The following is a 26,494-nucleotide window of genomic DNA, read 5'->3' as shown; positions in this document are numbered from 1 at the left end:
GCAGCAGTGTAGTCACAAGGACAAGTTTTGGTTTAAAGGTCCCATCTCTGCCTGTTCTCTCCCTAATCAATGGGAAAAGAGATGCTCTTTAAAAAGAGAGCAGGCAGCATCTAGGTTAGGTATGTGGAACTGGCTCAATACACTGCAAGGAACCTAATTTCTTTTTTCTCTTTAGAGAAGTTTACTTCATTTCACTGGCCTAGGGAGATAGTCTCATTAGGCAATTAATCTAATCTAAGGCTCATTAGGCAACCTGCTGTTACTACAGAGCAAAATTTATTTACAAAGATAAATACAAACCCAACATTTGCTACAAAGAACTTGCTCTTCTCTCTTCAATGATATCATGCATCTTTCAAGACAGATGACTGAACTCAACTCTCTAAGGGTCTCCCATGTCTTAGATCTTGGATGCCAGTGGGTGTATTGCAGACAAGATAGGGATGAAGATGCTAACGTGCACTGCATCATAGCAGTGATTCAACTAAAACATTCTCACTCAAGTGTGTTCTTGCACCTGGAAATAACTGTTCTTGTTACTGCTGCAAGCTCCTCTTCATCACAAGCACCAAGGAACTGAGCCTAATGAAAGAAACTACTAAAACTAGGTCCACTAAGAAGTCTCAAGAGATCAGTGGAATTCTATAACCCCCAGAGCAGCTTCTGAATATACTAGAAAGATAAAGAGCCCAGAATCATCTGCACCTTGAAGACAGACCAGGTTACAAGGCCAAATCTGCAGAGAGTATGAAGTATCCATCTCTCGAAACCACACAGCATCTGGGTGCTGCATAGGAGTCCTTTCGCCCCAGGTATCCTTTCTCAAAATCTTCTGCAGAGAAGCATCCTATTATCTGATGTCAAAGGAAGAAAGCTGTATTGAGTACAAATCTCCTTGTACTTACTCAGTCTGAAGGCTTTTCACCATTATATTCCTGCTCTGCTGTCAATGCAGCAATAGAAAACTGACCAACTGCTTAGCAAAATAGCAAGAGGAGACAGGAGAGCAATTCAGCCCCTATTCAGCTCAAAAAATGACTTTAACACTAACATTTATTACAAAGGTCCAGCCATTTCCTCCATTTAATCATCCTGATAAATTAGTGTTTCGAGCTACATTTCTGGACATCTGCTCCATTACACCTTCTGTCAACATTTGAGGAAAAGTGAAAACTCCAACTTACTGAAAGCAGTTTGGTCCAAATACAGTGGCAAGATTGCAAAGGTTCATCCTGTTCTCTACATGATGTTCAGCAACCTTTATCAGGAACTGGCACAGATACTTCAGCAGGCAGTAATGAGCATCAGGCAGTTCTTTAAGGAGTTCTTTCAAGTTACTTTCTTTCTGCATGTCATTTCTAGTGTCTAAGAAAAAGAAGAGAAGAAAAAACATATATATATGATCTCTATATGCCAGTATACTTACATGAGTGAGCAAGCAGCAGGATCTAAAATTTAGTCTTATTCTGTTCAGAGACACAGAATCCTCCAAACTCCTCCATTTTCCTTAGAGAACCTACACCTTTCTCCTGTGGCTCCTTTGACACCACTGGCACTGTTTCATGCTCACCTTTACATTGAAACTTTTCCTGATCAGAATCAGTAGTGGCCATAGCTAAAAGCATTGAAACATGTTTATTCCCACCTGGTGCACAGCTGTATCTGTTTTAATTCCAACTCTACCAGATATCCTGCTACCATGTTTCTTCTGGATGTTATCACTGCTTCCCTAACCCTCTCTCATAACCAGTTTTAATTTCCCCTCCCATGAAAATCTTCAAAAAGAAGAAAGCAAGAACTGTAAACCAAGGAATCTCCTGAAATTGACCTGTTGTTAGACTAACACTACCACAGTACTTTCTATGGGTACATTTTGTGAAAAGCTCAATTTTGTATCTTTTGTCAGACTGACAACTGTGCACCAAGTCTTAGGTGAGAAGTCCTGATTATGGAGAAACAGCTGTTCAGAGCAGTGTTTACACTCTGTACTGAGCCAAAACTTGACCTAATGTTAGAGAACAGCCTTGTTATACTGTACTACCTTCTAGAATTTAAGTATGGATAAAAGTTTCCCATACTAAACTGAGCAATGTCAAAGTACGACTAAAGTCAACTTTCTCTCATGCAGGTTCTTCCTCATGCATTTTCTTCCCCCCTGCTTTTTTTTTTTTAAAAAAAAAAAAGGACAAAAGGTGAGTCCTGTGTCCAGTTCTGGGCTCCTCAGCTCAAGAGGGACAGAGAACTTCCTGAGAGAGTCCAGCACAGGGCCATCAAGATGATCAGGGAACTGGAACATCTTTCATATGAGGAAAGGCTGCAGGAACTGGGGCTGTTTAGTCTGGAGAAGACTGAGGGGGGATCTTATTAATATTTACAAATATCTAAATGGGGGGTGTTGGGAGGTTGGGACATCCCTTTTTTCAATGTTATCTAGCAACAGGACAAGGGGTAATGGGATGAAGCACTTAAACATAAAAAAACCCCTATTTCACTGTGAGGGCGACGGAGTAGTAGCACAGGCTGCCCAGAGGGGTTGTGGAGTCTCCTTCCTTGGAGGTCTTCAAGATCTGCCTGGACACGTTCCTCTGCAACTTGATCTAGGCTACCTTCCAACCCATAACATTCTATGATTCCACAAATTTCACAGATGCTATATTTATACAGATATGGGCATTGGACATGTAGCTTCTACATAGTTGTGTTCGGTTTCTAGAATTGAACACAAAACCTGCAAAATTCCTTGCTAATCTCCTCCACCACAAAAACACTTTCCAAAAAGTAACATGTATCCACCAAAATCTTGGGTTTACATACTAACAAAATATGTAATAAATTACGTATTACATGTATTATATGTAATACAATATGCCTTGTGTTGCAGGAACAAAGAACATTTGACATTTCCCTGACATTTTTGTCAGGGAAAAAAAGAGGGGGAAAAAAAAAAAAGGAGAAACTTTGAACATGGTGTAACATATGTACAAAGGCTTCAGAAGTTTCATCTTTGTTTTTACTTTTCATTTCCCAGAAATATTCCAAGGGTAGAGTGCTTTGAAAAGTGGTTAGCTGTGTAAATTAGTAGTATAAAAGTATCTGGAACTGATTCCAGAGAATTCAGCCATTAACTTTTATGACAGATAATAACAATTTCTGTGACAGTTTGAGAAACAAATCAGTTTTGTATGTACATACTTTCCACTTCATACAGTTGAACTTGCAAGATTTCATCTGCTTCCAAGCTTAAGTTTCCGGCTTTACATAATATGCATTATATAGTACTTGAATGAGAGAAGCCTTTAAAAATTTATATACATAGATAATTCATTTTCATGTATCTGTTTTGGTGCCACAGACTTAATTTGAATTCTTTCATGACAGCAAGCCAAAGTTTAAAATGTCAGTCAAATTACAGGACCAAGAATTTCAAACAACTGATTAATTATATCCTTTTCTTCTACAGCTAAGAAATCAGCTCGTTCACAAAAGTCATATATGAAATATGCATGAAGTAGATAAAAAAAATCTTATTTGCTTATTTATCAGAAGTATTTATTTCAAAATTTTTTTAGAGCTATACAGAATAAAACAATCATGACTTTGCTACTATGAATCTGCTTGGTAACAGCAAGATTTGATTAATTATTTTTATTTCTATAGTAAAATTTCAGGATGCTTCCAAAATTCGTATTAAATGGAATAATAATAAGGAATTTAATTGGATTTGTATTTGCACTGATCAAAGTGGACTGGACAGTCTCTGACTTGATTACTAATTATTTTTTCACAAAGCTTGAAGAAAAGGAAAACGTAACTAACTCCCACATAGCCAGAACATTAAAATTCACCTCCTAATATACTTCTCAGATAACAAAAGAACTAGCACATACTGTTTTCTACTATAAATTGCTTGCAGTTATGGTAAGGAAAGCCCTTTAAAGCCATCTCTCAGAAAAACCACATCTCTTCCACCACCAACACTCTACCACCTCATTAGGCAACGCCCTTGAGAACTGATGGCCTCTCTCAGTCTCCCACTGGGGCTTTAGACTGACGAGTTCTCTTCCATTTACTGAAGGATTTTCCATCCCTTCCAATCCAGAGAGATGTTAATAACCTCTATGAAACATTCTGAACACAGGCTTGTACTCTGACAACAAACAAAGCAATTGGCCTTGTGGCATTGGTTGTATTTGGCAGGTAGAATGTCCCTGTTCATTAACCATGATATATTACGTGGTGTGGACCAACATCAGTGATGCTTATCGCTGGGCACAGCCAAACCTTTGTTCATTTCTGTACTTTCAAGAACGGAGATATAAGATCTTGAGAAATTACCCTAATTGAAGGACACAGACTCTGAATAACAAGAGGCAGCAAACCCCATTTATTGAGCCATGAAATTCCTTGTCCTTGTCAAATGGGAGAAAAAATATGGCTCTCCTCACTCCTTTTCTGGTGGAAAGAGGAAGGGAAGGAATTCAAGCCTTTCTCCCAATACAATCCCAAAATCAAACCTATTTTGTTAATTCTCCTGCTGCTGACACTTACTTTGTGGATTTTAGCTTTATTTTTAAAAAATTACTATTACAATTCAAGATGGATTTAGAAACATTCATGCATACACAGTATTCTATGCACTTTGTATATTTGTCAGGACAAGTGTTCCTCTGCTATCCATGACCATATTACTTCAAATAAGACAGATTTTCAACTTTATTAGAGAGCAAAAATAGTCTTGAGTCACTACAATCAATTTCTTGGAGCATTCCCCCTCCTTCTGTCCACCTGCTACACAATTTGTCAGCTTACTTCAAAGTCAATCACTATGGTTTACTCAGCTGGTACTGACCATCAGAGAAACATTAGAGCACCAGAGTTGTTTATGTCACCATTCAGACAAGCTTCAAATGTACTAAAGCCCTAAACTTATGCACATGCCTAATTCTGTGAAGTACAAACTGTTCCATGGAAGTCAAGACTACCAACACAGTCTTTCTTATTCAGTCAGATTAAAGAAAGCGGCACGAAGCTATGTCTCTGTCTCTGCAGTATCCTGAAATGAGACAAAGGAGCTTGTCTATAATGGAAACAGCAGAGTGACAGATTTTCAAAGGCAATTCAGGAACCTGTATCAAAGCCATATTTCCAGATCTGCCCAGATACAAATACACATGATTTTTGAGCATGGCACATGAAGTTCTGCTGAAAATTTTGGACAATACAGCACAGAGCAAAAGAAAGGAGTAGAAGAAGAATGAAGACTAAGGGGAAGGTATGCTCAACAGATATAAATGCATTCACTTTTTTTATTTTGGGAACCTGGCAGAAGCCATGTGAAACAGATGGCACGCCTGGAAAGGTCTGTCAGGGAAGCCTAGCTAAATGAGCAGCCAGGAAAAGGTTGAAACCAGGGATGACATGGTGGTTTCTGGGCTGAGGAAGGGGACAAAACCAGCAGCTTCAGGCCATTTCTAGGCTCAGCAGCAGAGGACAAAGAACACAATGCAACACAGGCAGAGGGTCAAAGAAGCCAGCAAGGGCAGTGTGGTACCTCATAGCTGAGCTATGGGCTAGCTACTGAGGGATAAGACAACTAAAAATGACAGACAATCTCTCTAAAAATGTTAATTAACTAGAAACAGGAGCCTCAACAATGTAGGAGGCACAGAAACATTTGCAAGGGTGTTTTCTGTCTCATTTCAGTATACATCCACAGATCACAATGAGGGGCATATTCTCCAATAGTTCATCCTATTTCTGAATACACTGGGTTTCTATGACATGCTACTGACATGATCTAGTTCCCCAATTCATCTCTCTTCATGCTAACTCCTTCTCCCTGCAGAGCATGCTGCCTGAACATCACTAAAGGTATGGATGTCTGCAGACAGCCACGTGTAATTGTTTTCACCATGTCTCAAATGACCTGACCCCAAAAAAACTCCAGCCTGGAAGCACTGAAACCATATCAGCACAGTGCCATGCCCTAGCTAATCATCTCTGCTGTGAGGTAAGGAAGAGTCAAGGCTCAGAGTCGTGCCACCATGTCTTCATAGCTTTGAGCTGCCTTGCATGCTACGAGCTTGGGGAGCAGACAGAAAAGCTTGCATCTGTCTGTAGCTGTCAACAAGTCTTGGGAAGTTAATCGTCGGCACACAGGCAGCAGGCTGTATGTTGCAGGATCACTGCACCCACCGGGCATTTGGAGGAACCAAAGCAATTTTTTCCACCTCCACAATCCACAGGAAGTGGGACTCCAGTCTCTTTCTGAAGCAATCTGCTTCAGACACCATCCTGCCTCACAGGAGGAAAAAAAAAATTAAAAAAAAAAAAAAATCACACCTTGTTGCCATCAGTAGCAGAAATGCTGGAAGTCCTCATCATAAGAAGGCTGTCATCACAATCCAACTTGAGATCCCTCAGTCTGCAGGACTATGACACTTTGCAGTGCTCTACTTATGCTTCATTCTGACATACTGGGAGCAGAACACTTACTTCTTTTGCAGTTCTGCTGAGTGTCGTCATCTGCATAAGAAATCCAGTTCCAAGATTTTTTACTGCTTAACAAACATCTTCTGTATGTAGAAAACAGAAGTCATTTCTCTAGTTTGAAACTGGTCCCGATAACACCAAAATGACAATAAAATCCAAAGGTAAAGGTTAGAATTATGCCACAGGTGTCTGGAGAACGAGAGACATCTAGTGAATCTGATTTGCTGTACTGCTGCAGTTACCACGGTTAAAGGGTCGGCTCTCATCTATTTTCACACTCATTTATTCATTTTCACAGTTGCTGTTGAGGTTGAAATTTAACCTCTCAAATCCTCCAACACAACCTATATTTTTGGTTCTGCTTGTAAATGTAACTCAGACAGCTGCTGGCTATTAAGTGTTGCTTGAACTGACTCATTGATCCAGAAGGGAGCTGCTCCTTCCCTTCCACCACCTCCCACCGAAACTGGCAGGTCTGTTCCCTGGCATGAGGCAAAACCTTGCCAGTTGTGATAGGCTGTGAACAGGAGGAGGTGTGTGGGACAGAACTTGCATCTAGCTGCTGCCCACTGAAAAATAAAAATTCTCTGGGCTGTCTGCAATGTCAAGAAGTCAAAGAGTGATCAAATAGCATTCGACTTAATTTGACTGAGTACCAAAGGAAGTAGGGAATGCAACAACAATGACAAAAAAAGAAAATCACATGAGGGAAAAGCTTTCTGGATGCTGAAAAGGAGAAGTACAATAGCAACCTGCCTTGCTGAAAGCAGTGACCTGTGAAAGGGGATAAGAGCTGTACATACATTTCCTAGTATGTACAAATGACTTAAGATCAGTGGTCATGATGTAAAAGATAATGAATGAGAAACTAGAAGGAATAAATGAGCTCAAGCAGGCATTGCTATATGAGAGCTGCTGATTTCTTCCAGCTGAGGTTTCTGAAAGAAACTTTCTCTGCTCTGTAAGCATGGACCATTTTGCATGGGCAAGTACAGCTTTGCTCTGCAGTGGTCTCAGACACAAAAAAGGTTTTGATGGACATTTTTTACCCTAGGACTCCCTGCAAGGAGCAGTCTTCATTTTTGTCAAGTGCTCCGAGGAGACCATCCAACACAAAGAACACTAACTGTGTTTATGGCAACACAACTCTGATCAACATCATTTACAGAGGAAGGCCCTTCTCAGCTCCCATTGCCCTTCTCCAAGAGCAGAGAGAGAACATCGGGACACAAACAGCCTTTAGGTTATACTATGTGATGTTTTCTGGAACTGCATAGTCTTGGAGGTAAACCGAGTATTTCTGTAAACAGCAGTGCATCAGGATTTGGTAGCAAAGCTCAGTTTCACACAACATTGCACAGGCTGCAGATAGCATGCTAAGCCAGCTGTACAGACTTCCCAGACTGCCAAGGGGTCAGGTTCTCTCTTTTTCATAGAAGGGAAGATATTTACTCTTTGGTTTAGTAGCAGAGATTATACCTGGAATTAAAAATGGTTACAGCTACAGGTAGAATTTCAGTCTAGCTATTTTGAACCAGAAGAAACACTCCTGAACAATTTTTCTAGGAAGTAAAGTAATTGTGTGCTATTCTCAGGCCAAGATCTCAGCTGGCTTAAAAAACACTGACACCAATCCCTGAAAATAATTCAAAGGAACTCTAATGTAAACCTAAAGAACATTTTTCATGCAAAGTTTCAACAGGAGAAGAACAGATTTTAAGAGAGCTTGTAATTGCCTTCACTGTAGTCAGGCAGCAAAGGGACTCCCGATTAAAAGTTATTTTTTAATAACCTGTTAGCTCAGAAACAGCTTGACCTACTTTCTTCAGAGTAGGCAAAAAGAACACCCAGGCACATGCTCTCTTGATACCATTTTGCAACAAACACCCTTGAACATACTTTGATAAGTGAACAGATAACTGCTCCACTCCTGCATAGCTGGTTGATCATTTAATTGTAAATCAAGGCCCATTTACCACTCAAACTAATCTGGACTCAATGAAAGTCATCAGTGCCTTTCACAGAAACTCACGTACTCCATATTTTCTAGGACATGGAAAAAACCTCACTTTTCTTTAAATGTACAAAAGCCTTCCCTTTCCACAGCAGCATATTTCAAGTAAGATTTGTTTTCCTAAACAAAATTATAATGACACTATAACTGGAACTTATCGTGCAATATGGGTAAACTTAGTCAGCCATGAAAAAAAGGTCACAGTTGGGCTGACTTTCGCAGAACTCGGTTCATAAGCCAGACCAGTAATTTATTTTTTGAAGCAAGAAAGCTCGGTGGGTAAGTCTGCTAGGTAAGGATATCTATCTCATTTTCATAGAAAGTACTGAGGGGATTTGGTAGAAAGTCTACTTTGTTTCTGCTTCCCACAAGAAATGCAAAGAGCATTGTTCACAAACTACATCGGTAGTTCCAGTTGTATCAACACCAACGTGACCTTTGTGGGGACAGGGATGTAGAACAGCAAAGGTGCAACTTAAACAAAATTTCCACTTCAGTGGTGGTTTATGAGAAAGAACACAATTAAATACAGCTCATGCATCAGACCTGGTGAAATCTAAAAGACCCACAAGAAACCACTGCCATGACCAGAAAAAAGGGACTTTCTAAAACTGCACCTTCCTACACAACATTTCCTGAACCCTGTTCCTTAGGCCCCAGACAACTTTGCTAAATAAGGAAGGTATTTTACATTCTCCACATACAACCTGATTACAGCTGAAATGTCTGCACTCAAGGGAAGGCACAGAGCACCCTCATAGAATTGTAGAATGGTAGGGGTTGGAACGGACCTCTAAAGATCATCTAGTCCAACAATCTCTGCAGCCCCAAACAAGAAATAAGGAAGAGACATGGTCATGTTCTCCTTCCTTCAAGCAATGGCTAAACTTGACATCCACTGCAGGTATGAAAAGTGGAAGGGAGACCTCAGGGCAGTGTGCAAGAACTCTACACCATCCTCCACTGGGGATGCATGTCGGAACACACATCCCTTCTCTGTATCACGTATCACATCCACCTGCTTTACTGCAAAGAACATATCTCTAGTAACAGTTACCCACTTTGCAGCTTCTTCAGAAGATAGTAGGAAGAGGAATCAACTGTCTGCAGCAAGAGAAAAGAACTGTCACTGACCCAGACAGTCAAGAAAGAGGGATGATCACCACCTTTTCCATATAACAACACAAACTGTCTAATACAAATGAATTAGACTGATGAATCATTTGACAGACAGTTGTGCAAGTTTCAACTTTTTGAAGCAGAAGTGATGTTCTTTTTTATGGTTGATCCACCACTCTAAGGGGAAAAAAACAAATCACAAAGAAAAAAAAGTCTTCCAGGTTGTGTGCTATTACTGGGAATAAAAGGTAAAGGCTCCACAAACGATCTCATTTTTTGATGGGCAATCACATTACTTAGTGAGATTTTGAAACTTAGATGACATATGCTTTGGGCCCAATAAATATTCAATTAGATCAGCAGATGAAGTTGATACAGCTTTTCAGAGTCCATTAGAATAAAATTGCCAGAAATCACCCTGTCAGAACAGAGGCAAATGGTGTCTTAAAGAGACTACAGCTATTGCCTACAAGCTTACAAAGAAGCTAGCTGCTCATTTCAGTTTTTCTAATACTGTCATATGTGCCAATAGTCCAGACTTTACCAAAACACATAAGAAAAAATTTTCTGTCTCTTGTAACAGAACTGCACATCTGTGAGTGCTCTGAGAGCAGGTGAGAACTTAAATCGAAGGAAATGCAGAACAAAGTAGGTAAACTAAAAACCAGATTATTGGTTATGCTCACTGCATAACACACCCAGAGAAGGTTATGCTCACTGTATAACCAATTACCCAGAAAGAAAGTGCATTGAAAGATGGAGATTTTCTCTCTCACTTACCCTGGTAAAGTTGAATGAACCTGGGATGTAAGGCAGAGGTGATAATCCCATCTGGTAACTCTCTCAAAAATAATTTCAAGAGACTGGCTGCTGAGTACACATCACCATCTTTAACAAGTTCCACCTCTTCTCCACGCTCATATTGCAGACGCAACTGTTCTACCATTTTCATGCTGCCGTTTACTCTGAAGAGGCCTTCTTGTGTCATACCTGTAATCATATATGGCATATGAGATGGATCTGAACTAAGATATCCCAATGACATGAGGAAATGATGTTCTAGTGTGAATAATGCACTTGTAGTAATAAAAAGAAGGGTAATTAATATAGCACGGTTTAAAAAAAGAGATGGTATTTCCCCCCAAGAAACCCTCTCCAGACAAGTAATTAGATTGTGATAATTAACAAATACTAATGACCATATCTTGAGGCCTGGGATACTCTTAGAATCCACAAAACTTGCTACCTTTGCATGTGATTATCATGAAGTAAAAACATCTCCCTATGTGCAGACTGCAACAGTGACTCCATAATGAGCATTGCAACTTTACAGTAGCACAAGTCTCTGTGAGCAAATGTGTATTGGCCCAAAGCCCAGAGTATTTCACAATTAAAAATAAAAGGTATCAATCACTTTGGGCCAGACCCTCCACATCCAGTGAAGGCGATGCAGAACAAAAGAGATTTCCACCAGGGAAATCAGATGAATCACGCTGTATCAAACATCCCTTTCTAGGCATATGCTGACATTCGAAACCTTCAGTAAAGTGCTTAAAATTGAACTCTCTAAATTGTTCTCTAGGACACTCTGACCACAAAAATTCTACTTTTTATAATACTGTGTCTATAGACCTGCTTATTCCTCTTCAGAAACATAACACTGAAAGGATCAAAATATAGATGTTTTTCATCAGTTCAGAGTGGATACCACAAAACAGCAGTCTGACAGAACACTTCCAGCCAAAGAAAACAATACTGATGCAGCAGAGTTTGTAGAGAAAAATAATCTCTTTTATTAGACCAGAAGGAAAATTGGTCTAGTAAAGGGAAAAAAAATTAAAATGGACAAGCACTCAAGAATTTTACTTGACTAATATAAGATACTGCTTACAGATCTTCCTGTAATCACAACAAAATGCATTATTGTGTGGCATTGCTGTACTGCCATCTTGCGGGCAGCAGAAAAACTACATACCAAGAATGACTTTCATTTCTGCAGCACTAAGTGAGGAAAGGACAGAGTTTCCATAAGAAAAACTTCCTTTCCTCTTCCTTGGTCATTTGTGGAAATAAAGAGAGGCTAGAACATACTGGCAACAGTAAGCAGATACTACTGAATTCAGCATAGGAAAACTTGGCTTCACCTATAAAATTGAAAATGGGCAGCTTAATGCAAATTTAGTTAAAACATGTAGCTGCCCAACAGTCAGCTCAGCTTTTCCAAATGGGTAGTCAGTTCCCCATCAGCTAGAAGAGAGACTCTGAAATGTTCTTGCTTAAAAAAAAATCCTATCTTTGCAGAATAGTACTTGTAAGACAATAATGAACAAATAGCAAGCAAGACTTACGGAACATTCTGCCTCTAAATAGTTTGAATTCATACCTGGTCCTCTGTTAGAAATGTCTTCACAGTTAACTTCACCATTAATTCACAAAACAAACCTTAGGCAGGCAGAGGACACCCGCGTCAAGAACTTCTCATGTTAAGACGGCATCTTTGAGATCTTGCTTGCACTTTTGAGAAAAGAGAATGGACTGTACCTTTATTGAGGCTGAATAATCACCTTGACATTCAGAAGCCAGGCTAACCTTGCTGCAGAGCAGAGGACTTGGCTTGTTTAGTTCATATTTGGGCCAGTCATGTGGCATCCCAATCTTTTTGGGGAACACAGAACACAGTCCACAACTTACAGTCAAGAGTGGTTGTCAGCTTTTGGTTTTGATTAAACCCTAAAGGATCCAAAAACCTTTTCCATCCTTGCTTTTTCAGTGTTCTAGCAGACCACTTTAAGGTAAGTTGAAGTAGAACAAGTAAGATGCTGCTGTGTAAAGGTAGGATCATGTTTCAAAGGTAGGATCATGTCTTAAATTGGCACTGTGCCTTAAGCTAAACTAACTTTCAAGCCATATTTGCATTTCCTAGCTTCTAAGGGTCTATCAAGATTTAGACATGGAATCTAAGGCTCTGCCTTAGATTTTCATTACTGAGCAGCTAAAAGAAATACTTAGGGTAAAACCAGATGCAGCTTCTTACAAGATGAAATTACTTCCACAAAATATTTTTCATTGCTGAAGAACTGCCGCAGAATAAATCTGTGCGCCAATTGTGCTCTAGATTTCTGCAAAGAGATTAATTTCAACAACAGGAACTATGGTTCCATTAAATAAATAAAAAGAGAAGTTAAGAATTTAAGAAGTTACTTCCTTGAGGGGATTAATAATAACTGGATTCTATCTGAAAATCTGTAAGAATTGGTAATGTTCTCTGATGGAGAGCGTGTGTGTGAATGTCTCTATATAGATACTTATGTCTTCTCAGTATCAGAAAGTGTTAAAGACAAATGTTCTGCCACTAGAAAATGACACAAACCTTCCCAAATAAAACACATTCCATTTATAAACCTAATAGCTTTTTTATAAGAGTGTGCTCGTTCATAATACCTTTACAAACATATTAAAAAGTAAGTTCAGAATCAACACAGGAATAAAAAAAAGGAAGCAAACCACGTACAGTAATATTCTTTGCCTGTGGTTCATGCTGCAACCTTATTCAGCCTCTGTATCACAAAAAGGACAGATTTCTCTCTTTGAAGAGTCTTACATAAAGAGTGCTACTAAGCAAAAGTGACTCCATTAAGCTTACCATGCTGGGTGAGGTACTCGACTATATTCCACACGATTATTGGGATGCCATTCTTGCTCAGTCCCTGCTGCTGGAGTTCCAGAAGACTCACACCAAACACCTTTGGACAGGTTGTGTCCCTCTGCTTGTTCAGTGGAAGGGTGGCTATCTTTTTCATGTCCTCCTTCAACCTCACAGCTGATTTGCTCTGCTTAACGCAGTAGAGGAAAAAAAGTGCATTAGTCACCTTTGCAGCAGAAGGTTGCATAGTCACAACATAGGCACATCCATCAAAACCAGCTTCTGTGCTCCAGAATAAGGTTTTGGTCTTACTTCCTTTTAATTTACAAGAAAATCTCTGTGAGATGGGAAAATAGAGATGAGCAGAGAAAAAGCTAGAAGAGCAACTAACAGCAATAGAGCGTAAGTAGTCAGCTGTTAAGATAAAGGAGACACACTTGTATGCAAGCTTGCTACTAGAGTAACAAGACATTGGGATTTGCAGGAGATGGCTGCTGTAACTCACAGAGTTCACATGGGTTACAAAAGCAGCTGGATACAACACAAAAAATCCCAGTGCACCACCAGTAGTTCAGCTTATCTCCAGAATGCCTGCTGGAGTCTGCGAGAGTACTCTGGGGAAGGTTCACTGCACCCTTTTTCCAGATGCTGTTCCCTAGGGATTCATTTTGGCAACTATCAGGTGAGATGAATCTTTCTGAAAGATTTTATGTTATGCTTAGTATTCGTTAAGTCTTATATTTAATTACTGAGGTTTTAAGGTTAGAAAGAGACTGTGTAATCTAATCACACACAACAAGGGGGTTGGAAAACCCATGCCACAATAAGCCCTTCATTACATACATCCTACATCTTCTGGAGGCACAACATTCTCACAAATTTTGAGTTGCAGTGACAGTGAAAACATGAGAGCATAGCCAAGAAACCCCAAAGGATAAACATAAAACAGGATTCTATTTTTGGATTAATAATAAGTAGAAATCTAAAGGAGCACAGTGTTGCACATTTGGAAAGACAGCACAAGGCAGAACAGCAGCATCATCCAGCACAGTTGTGATTTCCATACACAAGCATTATCTCACTAATACAGACAAGCACAGCGCCACTCAGTAAACTTGCCTCACTTGTTCAAAAAAGGAAAAATAGAGTAACTCGGTTGATGAATTTCCTCATGTTTCTTCCATCACATTGCAGGAACCAGGAATCACTGCTAACATGGAGTTCCATTTATTTAAGAAGTCCATCACTAGTATGATGCTTAAAAATGAACTTGTACTGTGTTGTAACAAACAGGTAGTAGAAGCCTTATACATAGACAATAATGTATGGTAACACAAAGAAGTGCTCAGACTCATGCCTAAGTCTTAGTGCTTGACTGTTTTAAGTCAGATTTTAGCCAGGTATACATCTTTTATTCTAAACAACTCATTGAAATCTCTTCATTTACTAGACAATATTTTTACTGCAGTCTGTAAACAACAAAAAAGTTACTATACATGACTGCCCTTTTTTCATATATGAAATTATCTGGCAGTTCACTCATTTGGCTGTGTTCTTCCCCATTAAACACAGCGATTTAGAGCACACGAGTTTTCTATAGTCCCAGGTCCTATGCAGCCTTTATTTGATCTTTTGGAAAGACGTTGCTAGTATAAATGTCAATCTGTTAAACAGAACTGCAAGACGTAAATAAAACCTCCATTATTGTGACCACTTTATAAATATTTAGAATAAGAAGTACATATATCAGTGTTTGAACTAAAATTTGACTGACTTAAAATATCACATCTCTTTTAAAAAGAGATGTTCCCATTCACAATTAATTGAATAATATATGATTTTCACTCGAGGCAGACATGTGTCAAGGGAAAGTAATGTAAGACAGAAAAAATCCTTTGAGCAGTTTCTGAGCAGCTGTGATGCTCAGAGTTTTTCCAAATAAGGCTTCCAATTAGCCTCACAATCTCCCTCAGTTACAGGTTTCCAGCCTGTTTCCGTTTCAGCGTTTGAAAACCCGAGTCAGGGAGATGGATTTACTTGAGGAAACTCACGATTTAAATTTGAAAAAAAATCAAGAGACATTTCCCACATCCATGGTAACAACAGAGGAAATTTATGAGCTTGTTTCAGGATCTGGAGAGGGTGTGCTAACTAAGAAGAAAAAATAATTTTCCAAAATATGCATCTAACCAAAATGGAAATGAAATCACTCCCTTGAACAGCTCCGAAACAGGGAGTTCAATGTTATATGATCTTCTAGGTGGAAGATCTGGTTTTACACATGGAAAATTTGTCCAAATAGTAATGCAACTGTTACTGATCACCATGACTGGAAAAAGCAACTCAATCATCTCTGCACGACCCTGCTACCCAGGCAACACGACTGGAGTTCAGAAAAGCTATTTATATGCCACAGAGAGGCACTTTTCCAGCTCATCCAGCACCCTTAATACAGGGAATGATGCAGCGCTGTTCCTCGCTGGATTAAAAAAAAACAAAAAAAACCCCCATAAAACACACAAGAAAGAAAAGGCAAAAAGAGAAGAAGCCTGGAAGCGCCTTTCTTAATCTTCACCTTTCCCAAAGCGGGGGCAGCTACCGAGAGGGAAGAAGGATAGTGCTCGCCACAAGACATCAGGCCCAGGCTGGCCTCTCCCCCGCTCCCCACCCCACAAGGGACCCCGGCGGAGGGCGGGCGGGAGGCAGCACCGGCAAACAGCCACCCCTCGCTCCCCAGTCGCGCTCCGCGGCCGCTCCCCTGGCAGCGCCGGCCCCGTCCCCAGCCTCCCGGGCCCAGCCCCTACTCACGCGTATGGCCAGCGCCCCGGCCCCCATGCCGGCCGGCTGCTGGGCCGCCTCCCGCCACCCGCCCGACGTGCCCGCCTTCGCTGAGGCCTCGGCGGACCCCGCACGGCGTGAGGCCCGTCCCCAGGCTCCCGCCCGCCCCGCCGGCCCGCCCCCGCGGCCTGCGAGGGGAGCGGGGCCTGCCCCCTGCCCCTCCCGCGGCAGCCGCTGGGAAGGCGCGGCCAGAAGGGGTCTGCCTCATGAAGGCTCTCCAGGTCATGGAGGGCGAGGCCTGTTCGCCCGTCTGCCCGCCCGTCCGCCCGCTCCCCCGGCAGCACCGCGACCCCGGGCCCGGCAGCCGCCTCTTGGTGCTGAGCGGGAGAAGAAGGCATTCCCCTCTGTGTGTGGGCTCCATCAGAGCCGGGCCGCCACTTAAAATGTCACTGCAAAACCCACTTTCAGCCAAGTCGCATCAGCAGGGCTGTGGCCAGAATTGCAAGCTTCGCTCGCCCTCACCTGCTTAAAGGTTAACAGAGCCAGCCAGCATGGCAAGGGGTTAAGGCAGTGGTGCAAAACAAACCCGTCTGCCGAGGAAGCCTCCGATGGCACAGCCAGACATGCCAGGGCCCAGCAGGGCACCACACGCTGCAATACTTGGCTTGAGTTTAGAAAGTGTGAGGCAGTATAAACATAACCCCCTGAAATTTTCCATCTAGGGAGATGCCGGTGAAATACACAAAAGGTTAAAGTGACAAGGGGAGGAGGAGGACACCCCACACAGCGAGGTGCTCCCAGCAGTCATGTCCAGCAGCAGTGGAAAGAACGATTCATTCCCCCAGTGTGTCTCTCCTGGTCACTGCTGGCTGGAAGCAGTCTTTGTCTGGGAAATTTAAAGCATGTTTCAAAACACAACTGGGGAGTTGTGATGTTTCAAATGTTTGAGCTTGCTTTTTTTGTTGGTTTTTTTTCTTCCCTTGAAGAAAAGCACATTCACACATGCTTATTTCTGTATCCACCCAGATTCAAGCATTGCTCAGCAGGACCTTAGCATTGGGGTAGGAGCTAAGGTCTTTGGAAAGTTCTCAGAAATACCTGCCTTTCTGGTTTAGGGACAAGAGAAAGTCTGTACAAGTAAAGGAAAAGGGAGGAAGAACACTTTACTGAGCACTCCATCAGAGGGAAAGTGCTACCTGCAGATTTGAGTTTCCACTCACAATTTATTTTTTACCAAGTACTGCAATCAGAATCTCCTTCATGATCAGTGTCTGTTTCCCTCTCTAAGCCAGTCTAACCCAAAATGACTGCTTTCCCAGTCTGTGAGTTTACGGCAGAAAGAGTATGGCATACTATTTCAAGTCCACTTGACAAAAAGCTGATGTAATATCCTCCTCCTCTAACCCCCTCTTTACTCTAAGCCTCTAACATGCTTTTCACATAAATCACACACAGAGAGCTCTCTTCTTCTTAGTCCTAATTGCAGCTTCACTGTAAAACCCAATGGCATGCTTGAAACTGTAATCTGGAGAGTGAACAGTGAGAAACTGCAACACTCTGGAGACTGAACCCACAAGAAATGGCATCTACAGCTTTTATAAATGTATGTTGAGATGCAGCAGGTACATTCTCATTCTATAAAAGCTAGACCAGGAGACAAGCACTAGCAGCAACAGTCCCAGAGCTGATTCTCTGGCTGGAGTACAGTATTTTTCCACCACCGCTGTTTATCAGAGCTGGAAAAGTCACACTTCTGTTAAGTCACTGGAGCACTAGAGCTGTGACATGCTGGTACCTTTTCTCTCGGTAAAGACACTTCTATATATGCTTAAAGTCTCAAGAGCCAAAGGCCAGCATACTCATCTCGTGTGTGGAGAATGGAAATTAGACTGAAACTTCTTCAATGCTTTTACCCCTTCCTAACTTTTCCTCCTCAGCATTCCACAAGGCCAACTTCCTTAACTTTTCCTTAACCTGAACCTAGAAATATGTGGATTTCTTCCTGCACCTTCCACCCTTCCCACAGAGACATGTTTCTATATACCCTGATCTTCCTCCTCTGCCTTCATTGAACCACTACCCTTCAGGATCACTGCTCAGAAGAAAGCTATGGTGAATGGGGAACTTCTAGCACCACCAAAATCAGCCAAGATGTGCTGTGGTATTTAGTTGAAGATTGCACCCTACTCAAGAAATCTTCACTGTTTTCCTGTAAGCAATTTAGAAAAACCCGTAGAAAACAAAAAAACCAAAAAACCCCCAAACAAACAAAAAATCAGGAGCAGTCATGCCTATCACAGAGAAACAAAAAAATTTCCCAACCCCAAAACTACAAACCTTTGTATAAGACCCTTGTTATGCTGTTTCATGTTCTCTGGCTAAGGTATTGTATCAAACCACTGTCTCTTCCCCTTTCTAATTCTGAGAAATTTTATATTGCATGGACAGTACAAATGCAGGATGAATGTTTATGCAACCTGTCGTAAATATGTCTAGAGCCATGAGAGCTGAAATCAGATGAAATGGGTCGTGAAAGACTAATGAAAGTCTGTAAGACCCACAAGCTGAGTATTGCTGGCTTTTAGGACATACCATACATACCAATCTTTTGTCGCAACAGTTGTTTCCTATAGCTCTCAGCTACACAGTTACCATCTGTGTGCAAGAAATGCTCAATGGGTTCTTAACATACCTATCTTTTAAGGGAAGGCAATAGAATGTACCACTTGGTCATCTACTCTCTAACTCCATGTAACAGCTAAAAGATATTGTAAAAGTACCACAGGGGACAGGCTAATAAAATCACGCAATGAATCAAGAAAGAAAAAAAAAAGGGTTCTTCCCCGCTCCCCCATTTGTTTACAAATAACCTCAGATGTTGGAACAGCATTTCCAAAGGGGAAGAACAGCTGGGGTAGTGTTAGAAGTTCAAAGGAACTTCCTCACACCACTTCTGTGAATAATTCTGTTATCTGTGCTGTGTGTTATGTTGCTTTAATCTGACTATTATTCATCTTTTCCTCTGTGACATCAGAATTCAGCACTCATTTCACAACAACCTGCATAAAAGTGAGCTTCTGTGAAAGAAGCTACTGCCAACACTGGCATCCTTGAACATTACTCCATTCTTTCCTGGCTAGCCCAAGTAGCCAGCCACAGGACAATTGCCATGACCTTCCAAGACACTCGTGAGATGGCTAATTCAACAAAATGTGGGGCAAATTCCCATGATTAGCACAGTATGACACAAATTAAGAAATCAAGAAGTATGCAAGAGCAACTGGAAATTGCCAGACCAACATATCTGGTTGACTGGCTTCTCTACCATGGTGTAACTAACTAGAACTTCTCATCCAAAAAGCAGTAAGTCTACACTTTGTCTTAAAAAAAATCAAACAAACAAAAAACAAAAAATCTGATTCACTTTGATCAAGACATCATGTGCAGTGTTACTGAACTGGTTTGTCTTGGTGAAACGCAACTATAAGAACAAGAAACCAAGGAAAACCAAATAGCTGCTAAATAGCTGAGTACAAAATTAGCATTCACTCATGCAGTAGGGTTACCAGCTTACTGAATCACTGAGATGGAGACATTCATACTAATTACAAAATTATTTAAAATGATACCAGGTTTCTTCAGGCTTAATTAACTACAAAGTTTTACATGTGTCCATGCAAAACTGCTTGACATTTAAGGATCTATGGAATTTTGTTGTGCAGAGAAACAGTACCACTGCGGGACTGTGTGATAATTTATGTTATGGTCCAAGGAAAACTGGGTTTTTAACTAGGAACAGGAGTGATACTGCTGCCACCCCAGCTCCCAGCTTGTATCACAACACAGAAATGTATTCTTCCCCACCAGCTCCAATGTCATCGGTTTTCTGCAATATGGTTGTTCATGATAATTCGTGCCCTTCAGTAACTCTAGGTGAAAATACACTGTATTTTAGGACAAAAAGAAGGATGACTTTCCCCAGAATGTTGTTCTTGTAAAAACGTTAAACATCTAAAATATGCAAAACCTGATGTAGATGTTTGGTGTGTTTGTTTGCTTTTGTGAACAAGTATATGTCTACCTCACACTTCTGCATGAAAACTGGAAAGTGGAGGAGACCTTAATTGTGTTATCCAAATGTAGAAGCAACAGAAGTCACCAGGCAGCACAAGAATGATAGAAAATTAAACCCAGCATTTTTGAGAAAGATGGGACAGAGCTGTGTTGTGTGGCTCTTTTCTAATGTAAACCCCAGAATAATAGCAGGATGAATTTTGAATGTCTTCACAGACCTTTGCCCTTCAGGGCAGGGAAGGATGTATGGAGAAGGAGAAATCTGATATGAATGTTCGTAAAGTAAAAAACTAAAATCATTGTTCTTGAAGCACAATTTTCAGTTTAATCAAGCCTGAATATTGTTCCTCTATTCAAAGTTATCTTGTTATTGATTGCATCCCAATTTATTTACACAAAATTTCCTCTAGAAAAAGTTTTTTGGAGGCAGTCATTATCACATGTGATTCCTCTAAATGTAGTATACTCTGAACAATAAGTACTTCATATAAACAATACTGTAAAAGAAAGCACGGAAATAATCAGTAGTAATAAATAGGAAAAGGATTTATAAGTAATATTTGGGGTTTTTTTCCGAATTGTAGGTAAACAATGACAAATGTCCAGTACCTACATTTTGATGTAGTGTTTAGGGGGAGGGATGAGATTTTTTTTAAGATTTATGGCATCTGGTACTTGAGGTTTCATTTTCTTCCTCTCTTTCCCTCATTTCTCTTCTTCCCCCACAGACAACTGTAAAAATAAATTTCAGCAAAATGCTGCAGTGTTTGATCTCTGTAGAGCTCCCACATCCTGGAGCAGACCTGTGAGAGTGATTAGAACTATTCATGAATATATTAATGTCCCAAACTGATGATGAAAAGATGTATCACCTCATAACATGGATGGTGCAAGATGGGTTTTTGGGTGCTCGAGTCCCTTTAAACCCTTTGTTTGTGCAAGGCCTACAGTTTAGCTCAGTAAGATAAACAATTGCCCGTAGCTTAGAAGGAATCAGAGGCTTCATTACAGCAGCATAAAGAAAATAAATATATATGGGATGTAATATTTTCTACCAAAACCTTTCAAGGACTTTGTTATGAAATGTAGCCTGTTACTTATTTCAGCCAAGCTGCCGACAGCACTATCAGATAAACGTTAGATCTTCAGGGCAAAGCCTGCCCCACTTACATATTAGCCTGGATTTCTTCCCTTGGCCACTCAGAACAGACCATTTGTGGGTATTTGATGACTCTTGAAGTTGAAAACAGAAAATAAAGGAGCTTATATAAGTTTAGAATTGATTTAGCTGACTAAATCAATAGTCAGCTATTAGCTGACTAATCATTAGCTCACTAATCTCTACTTAGTGACATAAATTCACATAGGTATTTTTAGAAAGAGGTTTGCCTCTTACTGTTGCTGCAGTGCTTTTAAATCAGATGTGAAGTTGAAAAGAGCTCAGATAGTTTATGGCCAACTACAGAGATGTTGTTGGAGATGTTTTCATTTCAAAAAAGATAAGAAAAGGAATTGTTTCAGACCCAAGCATCCCCCTATTAAAGCAAAGCAGAACACCAGCTATTATATATGAATTCATTTTTCTTGCCAGTATGCATGCTCCAAATAATAGCATCAAAGTCCCTGAGTGGGCAAGAATCTTGGAAAGTCGTTCCTGCAGGGGAAGAAGCTGTTTCATACCTGGCCTGAACTCGTGCTTACATCCCCATCTTGTGGCAAAAGAGAATGATTGCAAGTGAGCAAAAGAAATGTACTTTGTGGCCCAAGGTAACCACGGTTTCACAACCAACCAACCAACCAATTAACCCACCAGCCAGCCAGCAGGAATCCATAAGACATGTTGTCCTGCATCGGTAACTGATGTCATGCAGTTTCTAATTACACACCGAGTCCCCTGCCTCCAGTTCTCCTGCCATCAATAAGATGGGTCCAAGGAAAATGCTGTCTTGGTCAAAGAAACTAAAACAAAAACCCCACAAAAAACCAGAATTGTTTCTAAAATCTCAGTAAAATTGCATTCCAGAGACTTTCTCTTGGTTGGTGTAGAAAGGGTCTCCATTCCAGCACTGTACTAACCAGTTTAGCAAATCTGCTTGCCGTATTTCAGGAACAAAATCCTCTCTTCGTCCTGTCTTACCAGAGGATACTTGAGCTAAAGCCCATTGATTTCATAGGCATGGGCTGCTATGAAGATGAGAACAGAGATTAGGTCCATTTTTCCAGAAGGCAATTTCTTGAGAGACTTGTCCTATGCTTGTACAGCAAAGCCTTCCTGACTAGAGCTTGTATGCTTACAGACAACCTTGTTATGGATTTCTATGCACGTTGTTTCTCTCTTAAGCCAGTTTCTAGTTGCTAGAGGTTGTAATGGGAACTGACAGTGGTGATTACATGATGTCACATTTTCACATTGCATCAAAAGCATCTGGTATTATTTTGGAGGTAGGTTACCTGGCCTTTCCCACCTTTTTATTTATTTAAAATGTACTTACCAGTTTGGAAAGGAAAATCTTAGGGGCTACAAAACCAACCAAGAAAATAGACTGCTGCTGTGGCAGACTCAATTCAGCCATTGATTGGGGATGTCTCACTTTGTACGTACACATTTTAACACCCCCCTGCACAGATCGTTTTACCTCCAAGAGACAGCCGTATTTCAGAGTGATTAGTACTTACGCTGGGTGATGGATGTGGTCACCCTGACCCAGAGCAGAGAAGCACAGCATGTTGTGTCCCAAACATTACAGAGTTGTGTGTTATACTCAAATCAGCTGCTGGGACATTTTGTAAAGAACTGAAGCAAATGAAACAGTTGAAATATGGAGGCATGGGAAGGTCAGAGTGACAAAAAATGTAGCAAGCCTGCAGCAGAATAATAATACTTCATTGGAAACCTTGTGAAAATAGTGACAAGCTCTACAAACAGATAAACTTTGTTTTTCCCCTCTTTCTCTCCTAATTTCAGCCCCCAACTCAGGTTGTGATTCAACCTTGGCAGATAAACTTCTTAAGATAAGGGCTCCATAAGGAGTGAGAAAGGCACTGCCTTATCCCACAGTGAGCTGCATCAGCCTAAAAAAAGGTGTTTGGTGAAGCCTGCACACACTTTTAAAACCAAGCAGATCCAGGCAGCAGCTGGCAGGACTGCAAGATCCCCATGGGACAAGATAAGTGTGGGAGACTGTGCTGCTCTTGAGAAACACTTTTGGGGGTATTGACAGGATATCTACCCTATTCCAAAGCCCTCAAAAATTTCATCTTGTATTTGCTGACCTAGAAAACCAGCATAATCCAGCTATCATGTCTGGCCACACCTCTATGCCCAGTGCAGGCCAGGAGCCTTGGTTTAGAGGGATCAAGACTCCCCTAGAATCCAACTATAAACTGGGCAATGTTGCATGAGCTCAGCTAACACACGGTAATGAGGTAGCCTTAGCCAGAAGTGAGAATTTAGACCTAGGTCAACTGAAAAGAGAATCCATGTTCTTGAGTCTGAGATAGACTTTGTGAACGTGGTCAGGTGTGTTTGGGCTGCTGTTATTTTGAGTGTGCCAGTCACTTCAGGCAACTATCAGAAAGCGGAGACTAGTTTCCAGAATTCCCCAAGGAGAAGAATGGTGGAAGAGAAGAAAAAATGAGAGGGTAATATATTTTTTTTCATATCATATTTTGGTAAGGGAAATATCTCTAATATTTCATATAAAAAACGTTCATCTATAAAAAACGTGACCAGCTATATGCAGTAGATCAGGTTATTTTTTCTGCCTAGAAATTTCATTTGTTGTGTGTGTGAGTTTAATCTCACAGTCCTTTCTCAGGTAAAGCCAGCAGTTATGTCTCTACTGCTACTTGCCCAGAAGATGGCTGGCAGTAAAAGCAAAACAAGACAGCAGGGTTGGCTACTCACAGCAGCCAGGATTTTCTACTCTTCAGTAATTTTCTGTTTTTCATTGCCTCTCTGCACTAGATATAAAACCACAGGCCTTTCTTTCAAGAATCTACTACCCATCATTCCTCGAAACTTCCTTGATTTTGCTGACACAACTAATGCTCAAAACTCCCTTTAAAACACATTCAACCTTTTTTTTCATGAAGGTTTTCCAATGAGGGAATCATAGCCACAAAACACAGACCTTGGCCCTGACTATTGAAAGTGAACTTGGTAGCTTCAAAGATGACACACTAGCTGGCAAACTATGATCAGAGTCATTCACCTCCTTTCAGGTGTCACTAGGGGAAAAAAAGTACTTGCTTGTGTCTTCCAATTCAAAATATTGTCTTACCCACAGAGGAATGTGGCTATGATCTTCTATTAGTTTATCAGAAAACTTTGTTCTTAATGGTGTGTAACATTGCAAAATCTGTGTTATAAGCAAGTAGATGATGCCTCGGAAGAAGCCATGAATCACAGAGCCGAGCCAAAGAGGCAGCAGGAATTACATGTCCCTTACTGCAGGGTGAACTGAAGCATGATCAATAGGAGAGAAGTGCCTGGGCTGGGCCTAAATAAAACTTCCACACATTTGGTGGTTTTTGGTTTTGTCTTGAAAATACAAGTCTGTGTAAGTAACAACAACGTCTGAGTATGAGACTGCAGAGAGCTACATCTGATACTGCTAAACAATCTTGCCCATGAATTTGTATGAACAGAGAAGCCTATAAGACAGGATTTGGGCACTGGAGATGAAAACCATTCAAGAGGCAATTTGCACTTAGGCTCCATGGTGCAACACTTGCATTAAATTTGACCTTGCTTTAGGAATCTCTGGTTTCTCAGGAGTTTGTCATTGTTCACAAGGAGAACAAAAGTCAACCTTCATGGTAAAGCTGTGAGGCTTTATTGTGGCTGCCCAGCTGCTCTGCAAAGAGTAAGATGGAAGATCTGGCATTGGCTGCCATTACACTATGAGTTCATTTCAGTTATATTTTTAATTTATCAGGCATTTACCAAGTGTGTAAAATAAGAAATTTGAGTATGAACAGCATTTGACAAGATCTACTCAAATGGCCATCAAAATGCAACTGGAGTAAACCCATTGATTTCTTCCCTCTGGTTGGAAATTCTACATCCTGAAGTAAAACTCAGAGTCATGCCAGAGGCAACTTTTATGAATTTGATTTTATCTAGGTTTTACAGACTTATTTACTGGGCTTGCTCACTGCCCTGGAAGCTAGTACCAAGGAGAGATCCGGAGTTCAGCTGAGTTTGTCAGGGAACCTTTAGATTTTTGAGGGGGCAAAAATGTTACCACATGCCATTTTGACTGAAAATAAATTATCTCAACTCTGAAATTTCCCCACTAGATGTCATTGACATTCTGGCCAGATGACTCCTGCTCTTATCCTTTACTTTAGCTGTTAGTCCAAGATCTGCTTTGGCTGCAGTATGATAATGAACTCTGGTGAAAATCCTAGGGTCTGTGATGTGATGTGTTTCCAGCTGAATCAAAGAAATATCATTACTGCTGTTTGAGGCATGGACATAAGCTCATCTGCAATACCGTGTTCAGTCTTGCTTCATGAAAGATTAATTTAAATGAAGACAAGTGCTGAAAAGAACTAGGAGGATGAAATAGGAGAAAATTCAGTTTGATATGACACAATGAAGACTGAAAACAAATATGATTGTTTATTGCCACAACACAATAGAGTTAAACATCAGAGAGAGGAGATGTCTGTAATGTATGGAACAAGATTAGCACAAAGTAAAACTAGCATATGTGGCTATATTTTAGGGTGGAAATAATAAAAATATTTAAAACTTCGTGCAGTTCTGGAGTAGGTTTTTGGATGGAATAGTAAAAGGCAAGAAACCTAACTAGTTTGAGGGTGGATTATGCAACGGGAGTGTTGTTTCAGCAGGAAGCAGCCCTGGGGACCCAGCAGAGTTTTTCCTGTCTGTGGTCCAAGGGGAGGCTCAATAATGAAAGACCCAACATGGCAAACCCAAGTCATGGTGTTTTACAGGAACAGAGTTTCCAAATTGCTTTTTTTTTTTTTTTTTTAGTCTGGGGCCTTCCCCTTTTCAGCAAAAGAGAATTTGTCCATGAGAAGCAGACATGTTCCACAAACATGCTCATTTAGTCATGAAGCTGTTTTCCACTGAAAAGTAGCTCATCTGGAAATTTTCAAGAGGTCTGAGTGCTAATATCTGCTTGGACTCTAATGTCCCTGAGCAATGACCTCTCTCCTTGTTTCTTCAGTGCCAAAGACCCTTTGTGAGATGGACAAATATAGGATGACTATGTGAGGGAAGCAGAAAAACCAGCTAGCTTCTGCTAGCTTGCCTTTTGGTGGGCTGTCTGCGAGAGGACAAGTGTCTCTGACACACTCGACAGCAGCCAAGCCAGAGCAGGGGATTCTGCAATGATGTA

General features: G+C 40.8%; 1 protein-coding gene across 7 annotated transcripts in view; it reads right to left on the bottom strand.

The window, feature by feature from the left end:
• The window catches only part of FAM13A (family with sequence similarity 13 member A), a 130,634-nt gene extending 114,499 nt beyond the window's left edge, over positions 1-16,135 (bottom strand). For 3 of the 7 annotated variants that reach the window (XM_061992402.1, XM_061992403.1, XM_061992404.1), the window contains exons 1-4: positions 16,077-16,103; positions 13,269-13,458; positions 10,406-10,615; positions 1,185-1,365 (exon numbers count right to left, since the gene is read on the bottom strand). In XM_061992402.1, coding sequence (XP_061848386.1) covers positions 1,185-1,365; positions 10,406-10,615; positions 13,269-13,458; positions 16,077-16,103 — 608 coding nt within the window. Of the gene's footprint in view, positions 1-1,184; positions 1,366-10,405; positions 10,616-13,268; positions 13,459-16,076 lie in introns of those variants that run through there. The other 4 variants (XM_061992405.1, XM_061992401.1, XM_061992407.1 and 1 more) reach the window with 4 other exon arrangements.
• Between the last annotated feature and the right edge of the window lie 10,359 nt (positions 16,136-26,494).

The sequence above is a fragment of the Colius striatus genome, chromosome 3 (genome assembly GCF_028858725.1).
Source record: "Colius striatus isolate bColStr4 chromosome 3, bColStr4.1.hap1, whole genome shotgun sequence".
In the NCBI taxonomy this organism is placed as follows: Eukaryota; Metazoa; Chordata; class Aves; order Coliiformes; family Coliidae; genus Colius; species Colius striatus.
The sequence above is the reverse complement of the archived record's forward strand: the minus strand, read 5'-3'. Positions and strand labels throughout refer to the sequence as shown.